The sequence below is a fragment of the Durio zibethinus genome, chromosome 20, assembly GCF_047325235.1.
Source record: "Durio zibethinus cultivar Kanyao isolate XHJ-2024 chromosome 20, ASM4732523v1, whole genome shotgun sequence".
Taxonomy (NCBI): Eukaryota; Viridiplantae; Streptophyta; class Magnoliopsida; order Malvales; family Malvaceae; genus Durio; species Durio zibethinus.
Genome location: NC_143181.1, coordinates 9,236,935 through 9,248,560, shown reverse-complemented (window position 1 = coordinate 9,248,560; position 11,626 = coordinate 9,236,935). Strand labels below are relative to the sequence as shown.

General features: G+C 27.9%; 1 protein-coding gene across 1 annotated transcript; it reads left to right on the top strand.

Moving 5' to 3' along the window:
• Window positions 1-4,974: 4,974 nt before the first annotated feature.
• LOC111315173 (putative laccase-9) lies at window positions 4,975-9,254 on the top strand. The gene is made up of 7 exons (XM_022916750.2): window positions 4,975-5,174; window positions 6,578-6,729; window positions 7,025-7,269; window positions 7,350-7,475; window positions 7,565-8,150; window positions 8,354-8,706; window positions 8,804-9,254. The coding sequence occupies exons 1-7, from the start codon at window positions 5,073-5,075 to the stop codon at window positions 8,941-8,943; spliced, it is 1,704 nt and encodes a 567-aa protein (XP_022772485.2). The 5' UTR covers window positions 4,975-5,072; the 3' UTR covers window positions 8,944-9,254.
• Window positions 9,255-11,626: the final 2,372 nt, after the last annotated feature.

The window sequence follows — 11,626 nt, the reverse complement described above, 5'->3', positions numbered from 1 at the left end:
TTAAAAAACTATCAGTATAAATCTTTTTTATTGATGCAATTTAATTGTTAGTATAACCAAATGTCAGTATATGAAAAATTTTTTGTAGTGAATATATGTTCAACTTCTATTCCTTTTCCTTCCCTAACAATCTGCCTTTTGTTTCTGCTTTCAAAACCTATCCTTCCTGTTCTCCCAGAGGCCTGTGTTCCTTGTGTTTTTGCTTTCCTATAATATTCTACTCTCTCATTATTCTTTGCCAAATTCACCCTAATTTGGCAGTCCAAAAACCATGCACCATTGAACTGGTTTATAGCTCTTCTAGACCTATCCATATTTTCAAAACGTACAAAACCAAACCTAGTTCCTCTTCAATTTTTCTTCATAGGCAGAAACACGTCAACAACTTCAACGTAGTTCTGAAACACTCTTCATAACTACCTCCAATGTACGCTAGCAGGAATGTTGTTTACAAAAACCGTGACTATTCTGCTTCCCAGTGCCGCTTCAAATCCTAAAATAATTCGAGGGAGAAGTTTTGATGATTGGAAGAAAATGAACAACTTTCGGATAAGTGTGACAACAAAAGACTTTTTTGAAAAGCTAACCTAACATCTTTATTTATTTTAAATTTTAAATAAGGATAATATCAGTAATTAAATAAAAAAATAAAAATATTAAATTCTTATCTAAAAACAGCAATAATTAAATTCCTATCTTTGTTTAGAATTTAAAATAAAGTATATTTTACTTTTTATATAATAAAAATTAAAATATAATTGAAATTTTTAATAAAATAGTCTTTAATTTAGATAGAATATTCTATTTTCATATATATAAGTAACTAAAATTACATAAAAAATAGTTAAATGGTAAATATGTATTAAAAAGATGTAGAACGGTAAATATAAAATCTCTAATATAGTACAGTGACAAATTTAATCCTTTTTCCCAATGGATCAAAACAAAAAAAAGGTCAATGGCTATGCCTATATGTAAATTTCGTATATCACAATTATCTTATAATACAAGCAACAACCAGGAAAAGAGGTACATATATATATATAAACAATATCATAATCGAGAATAGTATTGGTCATGAAAACTTCTTTATACGATCCTACTTCAATTGTTAGGGTTTTAAGCCCTTACATATACATAAATATATATTATTCAAGTAATAATAATTAATTACAGAGAAATTTTTTTAAAAAAATTTAAGAGTGGGTTATTATTTTTTTTCTCAAATCAAGGCAATAAATTAGGAAGTTAATCAAGCTACAACTGCCGAGATTGTCACGGCGCAATTTAGAAAGTATGATTAAATTTGGTCATAATCTTCTAGTCCTTCCTCTGACTTGGTGTCTAGAATTATTTTACATTACTTACTTTAGTTAACTAGTTAAATTTGGTCATAATCTTCTAGTCCTTCCTTTGACATGGTGTCTAGAATTATTTTACATTACTTACTTTAGTTAACTAGTTAAATTTGGTCATAATCTTCTAGTCCTTCCTTTGACATGGTGTCTAATCTAGATATCACTCAATCTTCAAATTTATGACATAATTTAGATTTTTTCCCAAGAAATTAAGAAAAATATAATATATATTATGACTCAAATTTAAATTTTCATGAACTCTTTCTACCTTGTATCATTTGAGGTAAAGCCTAAATGGCATGTATAGAAGAATTTTACTAGTTTAGCCATGTGATCAACTTAGATGGAAATTAAGACCAAAACGAAGCAAAGAGTACAAATAATTTGACAATTAGCAGCAAAAATTTTATGTAATTCTGCAATGTCTTGCAAATTGTATTATGTAATTACAAAAAATTTACAATAATTTAAGTGTATACTTTTACTATGAAAAGTAATATGTACATTTATTGCATTATAAGACTTCTTATGTTGTAAAAAGGTATTTTTATAACAAAACTTAAATTTTTTTGCAAATATGTAACAAATGATAATGTCGGAAAAGCATTTACAATAATTGTTGAGTATGTTCTTATTGCAACATATAGTTTATAATATCCTATAACAACATAATACTTTTATGTTGTAGAAAGACTTTTTTTGCAATACTATTAAAGTTTGAAAAAAATAATTGTTAAAAATAAAATTCCTCGAAACAAAATTGGTCTATATCTTAATTTGAATACATTATGTTAAAACCAATCTTCATTTTTTTTTTCAACAGCAGCATAAGAGAGAAGGGGAGAAAATTCTCATATCATGAAAGTGAAAATGATGGGTAACTAATATTTGAAAATTGGATGATTTCAAATGTTTGGTAGGGTAACGAATAAGAATGTTGAAAATAAAATGCAAAGGAAAGTCGAATCAAAGTAATATTAAAATTCAAAGGGATAATCATGAAATTTTATTTTCTACTTTTGCTTCAATTCTTTGATTTTGAGCTTGCTTCAGTAGACTTCTTTCTTTACAAATTAAATCTACCTAATTTGGTAATTAAAAAAAAAAAACCCTACGTAATTTGGTTTCCTTGCAGCCAATTATACAGGGCTTTATTAGGTAAAATAAAGAATAATGAACCTGAAGCTTGTGGGGAAAAAAAGTTAAAGTTTAATTCAAATGGTTCATCTACTCATATTCTGTTTCGCAGAAATTAATTTTCAGAAAATATTTTAAAAAATATTTATATTTTTTTGAAAAAATAAATTTTTTTTGTTATTTAGATAAGTTAATAAAAAATGTTTTATGCAGTTTGATTGTTTTTTGAAAAATATGTTTTTTTTAGATAATATTAATATAACTATTAAAATATTAAAATTTATTTATTATTAAAGTATATTGAAATTAATTATTATTAAAATTATTAATATTCAAGAATAATTATATTTAATAATAATATTTAATAGTTAAATACTATATTAATATAAAAAACTTAAAATATAACTATTTATTTTTCTTCATATTAATATTCAAAATATTTAAAATAGTTTTACGATTCTTAAAATATTATTTTTATTAATATCAAAATAGTAATATTTATTATTAAAATATTTATTCTATTAAAATATTTATATTTTATATTGAAAATATCTATTATTAAATCATATAAAAAATATTTTTTATTTATATTTATTATTAAAATAGTAATATACATACCATAATAAGTAAAATATAAAATTATATATTTTAAACTTAAACAAGTAAGAAATTATTAAAATATTCATATTAAAAAATAATATTGTTATATTATTTAACAATAATTATTAAAATAATAAAAATATTATTATATATGTTTTTATTCATTATTAAAATAATAATATAATACTATTTATTATCAAAATATTAAAAATATTTATGTTTGATAATATACGAGATAAAAATATTTAAAATTGAAATATCAAAAGACTTTATATTCAAATATTTTAATTTTTTTAATTAAAATTAAATAAAATATTTTTATTCATATAATCATATTTCAATTCAAATCAAATCGAGTTCAAATTTAAAATATTATTTTGAAAATCTTACTTGAGTAGAATTATAAAAATATTTAAAATTAAAATACTAAAAGACTTTTAATGTTAATATTTTACTTTTTAAAGTTAAATAAAATATTATTTATTAATATAATAATATTTTGGGTCGAATTGAATTAAATTTGAGCTTAAAAAATCATATACAATATCTAACTTGAATAAAATTATACTTAAATATATTAATTAGTTATTCAACTTGTAAACAACTATTTTTCAAAAATTATCTTTCCCTTTTGAAAAAAAGAAAGACAATTTTAGAAAAATTATCTCATTTTTTATTGATCGTCAGTTTTTTGTCAAACAAACATTTGAAAATGTAAAAATTATTTTTTTTAGAGTCGTTAAACAAAGGGAGGCCTAGAGTGTGGATTTTCTCAAATTTTGATTTTCTGGACGTGCAAATTTCTTTTTCCCAATTATCATTTAGACTATGACCTCTTTTATAAAAAAAATTAAATAAAATATAATAACACAATCCATTCAAACTTAGTTTAATGGTTTTTATTATTAATAGAAGACATTAATTTTAATTTTTTCAAATTTTTAAAGATTTTTTAATTAAATATATAAAAATTACGAACTGAAATTATTATCTTAGTATGAACTATGCACAACTTTATTTTGAGTTAACAATTTTAAATATTTTAATTTATTTTTATAAAAAAATTCAAAATTATAAAAAAATTTCTCTAATTTTTTTGTGCATAAATGTTCATGCATATAGAAGACTTAAACACAATCTTCTCTCTCTCTCTTTCTCTATCACATTTGACAAAATGTATAGAAAATTAGTAACTTAAATTCTTATTGAACGGAGGACAGCAATGAATTAACAACCTGATTCTCAAATTGGGACACCAAAATCTATTTAATTAATTAACCTTGAAACAAGTATTTTTCCACAACCATAATTAATTAAATTGCTTTAGAAAAATACTTTAACATAGTCATTTTACATGGTACATTTTTTAAACTTTGCCTACTTTTTTTTTGCAAAGCTAAACTTTTATTGATGTTTAAAAGTTGATTCAGCAAAGGGCCAGAGAAAACCCCTCTTTGCCGCCGTACACAATCCACTAATTTCTTACTGAGTTTATAGATTTTAAGGTTGGTGGAACGGGGAAATAATTCTCCTACACACTGTTGCAACTCTGTCAAAATAATTTATCAATTTGGATTTTTAATTTTAATTTTAATTTAGTTATTTTTAATAAAAATTTTTATAAACTTGAACTTAAAAAATTTTATTAAAGTCTTTTCTCTGGTGTATAATCCAATATATTCTGTGTGCTGCTACCTGAAATTTCAAACCATGAGATCATTCAATAGTAAATTATTTATTGACTGAATGGAATTTTTTAATGTTAGGTATGTATTTTGGAACATTCTATTTTACCCCGGCCAATGCATCTAAGAAGAAACTTAATTAAGAAGCTCAAGCTTTCTTCCTATAAATTGTTGAGTTTTATGAACCTAAAGATATCACAGAAGAAATTTAAGAGGTGAACTGAGGAACACATGAGAGAGAGGGAAGTGATTTCTTTTGTTAAGAGAAGAGTTTGAAAAAATTAGAAAAGAAATGGGTTTATCGAAACATGGTTTTGTCTCATGGTTGGTAGGGGTTTTATTTCTATGTACCCTGCTCCTTTGCGTGGCAGATATCCACTACTATGAGTTCTTCGTAAGTGCCATTTTCTTTATATATATAAATATATATATATATATATATTTGTCATTTGTTTGTTTTTTTTTATTTGAAGTTATTCAAGTTTGAATCATGATTATTAAAATTAAAATTCAAACATTCTAATAATAGTTCATGCAATTATTGATTATTATGTAGATTTCATTTGTTTCACGAAAAATATCTTTCAAAAAATAATTTTTGAAAGGCATTGATATTTTTTGAATTAAAAGAGATTTTTTATTATTTAGATAAGTTAATTAAAAATATTTTTTATTATTTAGTTGTTTTATGAAAAATCTATTTTTTTCAAATAATATTAATATAACTATTAAAATATTAAAAAATATTTATTATTAAAATATATTGAAATTATTTATTATTAAATTATTAATATTAAAAAATAATTATATTTGAATAATAATATTTAATATTAAAATATTATATTAATATAAAAATACTTAAAATAAAACTACTTATTATTCTTTATATTATTTATTAATATATTATAAAATTATTTATTAATAATATTATTTATTGATATATTATTTGTTAATAATATATTATTTGTTAATATAATAATATTTATAAGTAAAATTATATTAAAAAATATTGATAAATAGTTATATTCATAAACAACTTTTTTTCAGAACATGTCACTTCTTTTTAAATCTATAAGATAATTTTTAGAAAATGACCTTATTTTTTATTAATTAATAAATTATTTTTTGTTAATTAATTAATTTTTTGTTAAATGAATACCTAAAAATACGTAAATTATTTTTCAAAAATTAATTTTTCGCAAAATAAACAGAGCCGTAATAATCTTTCATATAATTATTTTAAAATTTTAAACAAGTGATCTTAAACCTGATATTAAACATACTTGATTTAATTACAAAATAATAAATTAAGTATTCTCTTTTTTTTATGGGTTTTAAAATTATGCTTTGTTTTTTCTTTTTTGAAAACCCCATACTCATACTTTTTATTACTAAATTCATTTTCATGATTAGTATTGCAACATAAACTTTATAAAAGAATTCAAAATATTAATATAAAAGACATTAAACCGAGTTTTTTTTTCTTAAATTTAATAAAACTAAACGAAACAAAACAGGTGAAAGTATATTGTAAACTCCATTTTGTATTTTAGTATCGAACAGACACAAAATCATTAGGACATATATGATTTATGACTTTATCTTCCCCACATTTAGGCCCAAAAATTCGGGTGTGATAGGACCTATTAGCTCTAATATTAAAATGTGGTACATGTAACTCCAAAAACCATGGCAAAGCGCCAGAGAGACAAAACTAACATCCATACTTGCTTTTTTGAGACAGCAAAATGATTTCATTTTTTAATATTGTTGTTGTTGATTGCATTTGGTTTGTAGGTGCGAGAATCAAACTTCACAAAGCTCTGCAACACAACGACTTTGCTGGTCGTAAATGACAGTTATCCTGGGCCTGAGATTCGGGTTCGCAGAGGTGACACTGTCTACGTTAATGTCCACAATCAAGGAAACTATGCCTTTACCATTCACTGGTAAATAATTTTCTTGCTTTCACTCCAATAAGAGGCAGATCCAGTAGCAAAGGGGATATCCCACAAATTAGAAAAAAAAAAATTTTTGAAGAAAAATATTTTTGGGCGCGTCAAAAATATTTTATGAATTTTTTTTTGTCAATAAAATTGATATATCCATCATCAATTTTACATATATATATATATATATTAATTATAAGTGGACACCCCCAAAAAAATCTTGAATCCTGACTTCAATATTTGTTTCACCAAAGAATTGAAACCTAGAGGCCTTTTAAATAAATTAATTTTGCAGGCATGGTGTGAGACAACCTAGAAATCCATGGTCAGATGGCCCTGAGTACGTAACGCAGTGTCCAATTGAACCTGGAACAAACTTCACTTATGAAGTTATATTATCTGACGAAATAGGAACTCTGTGGTGGCATGCCCACAGTGATTGGACTCGTGGCTCCGTCCAGGGTGCCTTTGTCATTTTACCAGCTGAGAACGAAACTTATCCATTTCCCACGCCTGATGCGGATCAAACAATCATACTTCGTAGCATATCTCTTCTACTCTTCATTTTTCGTTTTTAATAGTTCACTGAATCTTTTTTCTATTATATTGTATATTGACAGAATCATGGTATAACGAAGACTACAAGCAAATCATCGATCAAGCACTTGCAACCGGTCTCGCTCCACGCCAACCAGATGCATACGCTATCAATGGACATTTAGGAGACACATATGGATGCCCCAACGGTGCGTTCTGGCATTAAAACAAGGATCAAGTTATCCCTTTGAATATTGTTTCTGGTAATTATTTTTCAATGTAAATTTACCTATTGCAGATACAATATTCCGTATGCAAGTTGATTATGAGAAGGCATATCTTCTCCGCATAATCAATGCTGCAATGAATGAACCAAAATTCTTCACCATCACAAACCACAGCCTCATACTCGTCGCACAAGATGCCTCCTACGTTCAAAGGTTTGCAAGCGACTATATTTTGATAAACCCTGGACAAACCATGGATGTTCTGGTCTATGCGAACCAAAATGTTGGCCAATATTATATGGCTACTAGGCCTTTCTCCGACTCCTCCGCTCCGCCTGTTGACTTTATAACTACTGGTGTTTTTCAATATACCAACAGTGAGGGTGGACTGAATGCTTCCTTTATAACTCTGCCCGCAAGAAACGACACAAATGCTACAAATAACTTTATCAGCCAAATCAGGAACTCAAACGTCACACAAAATCCACCATTAAATGTGCCGATAGATATTGATAGACGAGTCTACATCGCAATCGCCACAAACACCATGCCTTGCAACACCTCAGAATGCCTTGTGCTTGATAGATTTGTAGCAAGTTTGAACAATGTCAGCTTTGTTTTCCCACGTATTGACATTCTCCAAGCATACTACAACAGGTATATATATATAGTTCTAGCCTCTTCGATTAAATTTAACCCATTTTATATTTTCAACTTTTAGTAATTTTGAACTATGGACTTTATCTCCTTTACTTTTTACCAAATCTCTTTTCGACAGACCCAACCTAACAAATTTGGTACCATTAGAAAAGTAGTTTAATTATTGAAGCTAATTATTCTATAAATTTTTCCTATGACAGTAGCACCAATGGTGTTTTCACCGAAGATTTTCCCCTTTATCCACCTGTGTTCTATGACTTCACTGGAAACTTGACTGATTTGAATACGAGAACTAATCTGGGGACAAGGGCTGTTGTGGTGAATTACGGTGAAGCAGTTGAGATTGTGCTTCAAGCAACTAATCTTGGTGCTGGTGGAAGCCATCCAATTCATTTGCACGGTTTTAGATTTTATTGGGTCGGAACTGGTTTTGGAAATTTTAACAATGTGACTGACCCAAGCACTTACAACCTGGTTGATCCACCACTGATTAACACGGTCCATGTTGTTGGTGAAGGATGGGTTGCCCTTAGATTTTTTGCATCTAATCCCGGTAAGTTTTCATTTAATTTTAGGACATTAGAAAACTCTTCGGCCCTCTTTTTGTAACGTAAGTTATAAGTTAATATGCATGATGTATATGTTTTCAGGGGTATGGTTTATCCACTGTCATTTCGATAGGCATAGTAGCTGGGGTATGGACACTGTTTTAATTGTGAGGAATGGAACCACCGCTGAAACAAGCATCCTTCCACCGCCTCCTGGCATGCCTCGTTGTCCTGGAACCTAGAAGTACCGTTAATAAGGTTCTCATTTGCAAATGTGTAACGGCGTAAAAATAAAGTTAAATTTCATTGGCATTCTCATACTTAACATTGAAAGCATTGAGTGGGAAAGAGAATACAATTTGTACGCTACTCGTTCAAAACACGTCATTGTATTGAGACAATGATAACAAGTGTTCGGGTCTATAAAGTAATGACATCAATCAAGAAAAGTATCACTCGATAAGATGAATTGACTTCGACATGTTTTGTCACGTTCTCCAATCTAAAAGAAAGTAATTATCTTCAATTTATGATATAATTTAGTTTTTTCCCCAAATAAATTAAGAGAAGGAAAGTACATATTATGACTCAAATTAGAATTTCCACCTACAACTTCTTCCTCCCTTGTACCGTTTGAGGTAAAAAGCCAAAAATGGCCGAAAGAATTTTACTGTTTTAGCCAAATGATCAAACTTATGATTAAAAGACCAAAATTTCACAAATTGATCTACATTTTGTATACATTATGCTAAAATCAATCTTCATTTTTGCTTTTCAATGATCAACACAAAAAAAAAAAAGGGAAAAAGCTCATAATACGAAAAGTCAAAAAAATCGATTCTTAAGATTTATCTTCTGTTTCAGACTTGATGCTTCAAACTGGAATTGGTCCAAATGTATTAATCTTATTAAGAAAGTTGCAACTAAATTCTTAACAAATTAAAGTTTTTCAAAAGTAGCGCACAGAAAAGTTATGAATCATTTTTCATTAGAGCGATTTTAGAAGCGTTTAGATTTTAATACCAAAGTCGTAGCCTAAAATTAAAATGAATTTATAAATGTAGTTGTACATGGCAGGCTTATAATATCTGAAAGTAATAATATTCAAAGAGCTAACCGTGAATTTTTCTATTTTACTTTTGCTTGAATATTTTTCCATGTTTGTTTTTCAATGGCTTCAATACACTTCTTTCTTAATTTGGCACCTTTGCAGCTAATACAAGCTATTCTTGGTAAAATCAAGAATAATCAAATCAATTAGATAACCATATGAACTTTTCTTTGAATACCTTTTCTGATGCTTGTTTTTCAATTGTTTCAATGTACAAGTTATCGTTTAAATAAAAAAAAACACCGTTTTTATTGACTTTGTAAGGAAATTTTGATGCTTCTTTTTCAAAATTTTCAATAATTTTCTGTTGCTTGTTTTTCAATTGTTTCAATTGCTTTCTTGATAACGTTTAAAGGATAACAGTAAAAATATAAAAGAACAAGGTTCGCAGTCAACAACCTTATCATCCTCAGATTGAGAAACCAAAATGTATTCAATTTAGGAAAGTGTTTTAGCAAACATTTACGTGGTTTTATAACCCGATAGATTCTGCTGACTGCTTCCTGCATTTTAGCAAGATTAAAACTAATTTTTTCGCCAGAAGCTTAATTACAAAAGCGAGATGTGATTTATTGACTGAATTAATGTCGTGTTTAAGGTTTAGGTGTGTATTCTGAAAGATTCTTATTCCTAATGCCTCTGTGAAGAAACTTAAAAGCAAACCCTATCTTCTATAAATTGATTGATTTGTAACACAAAAATCATAAATTAAGGGCGAACTGAAGAACAAATTAAGAGCGAAGGAAAGTGACTTTCTTATTTTGAAAAAACGAGTTTGGAAAATAAAAAGGGGGGTGATGTTAAAGGAAGGTTTTGCGATTTGTCACATGTTTACTAGGAACTTTTTTTCCAAGTACCCTGCCGCTTTCCGGGGCAAATGTCCATTTATAAGTGTTTGTTTCCTCAAATTAAGCATGCATTAATTTTTTTTTTGAAAATTAAAATTATTATTATTAATAAAAAAGAAGAGATACAACTAGATTAAAGCGACTAAGTCAGCGTTGCAAAGGATACCAGACTTAACGAGGGAATCAGCAAAGTGATTTGCTTCCCTAAGTATATGGATAAAAGAAATTTTATTGACCCTAGCAAATAAGTTGGAGAGCTTGTTGAATAGGTCATTGTGTCACGGTACTTAAATGAAGCCAGGAATCTTACATCAATTTAGTACTAAAGTTGGTCTTAAGATATAAGGGTTCGTACCTTTCCTTCCTTGTGAGACACTTTTTGTAAGACAAAATCGTGAGATCAGAGGAGTCAGAGTAGACAATACATCACAAAGATGTGAATTGTGGCAGGTAAACTGATCGGAGACGCTGGAGGAGTGCATGCCCGAGTCTTGGAGTCGCATGAGCCTAGAGGTTGAGTCCCAGCCCGTGACAAGTGGTATCAGAGCCAATTCTAGGAGTACTAATTATGTGCCACGGAGGACTGTAGACCCTCATTGGAGTAGGGGAAGATGTCACGGTCCTGAAATGAAGCCAAGAATCCTACATCAATTGAGTATTAGAATTGGTCTTAGAATATAAAGGTTCACACCTTCCCTTCTTTGTGAGGCACTTTTTGTAGGATAAAATTGTGAGGTCAAAGAGGTTAGAGTGGACAATACCTCACAAGGGTATGAACCGTGACAAGTAAACTGATCTGGGACATCGGAGGAATGCATGCCCTGGTCCTAAAGTCGTGCAAGCCCGAAAAGTTGAGTCTCGGCCCGTGACAATTGTACTTCCATGGTCTTTGATCGATATTGTTGATCCATAAGATTACCACTTTTGAATCACTTTCTATTAATATCTCTAGTTGTAAACTGTGAC

Bases quoted from the DNA above. Each gene is read 5' to 3' on its own strand.
- LOC111315173 (XM_022916750.2), top strand. From the start codon at position 5,073: ATGGGTTTATCGAAACATGGTTTTGTCTCATGGTTGGTAGGGGTTTTA. The intron at 7,476-7,564 runs GTGCGTTCTGGC...TACCTATTGCAG, and splicing joins CACATATGGATGCCCCAACG to ATACAATATTCCGTATGCAA. The intron at 8,707-8,803 runs GTAAGTTTTCAT...ATATGTTTTCAG, and splicing joins ATTTTTTGCATCTAATCCCG to GGGTATGGTTTATCCACTGT.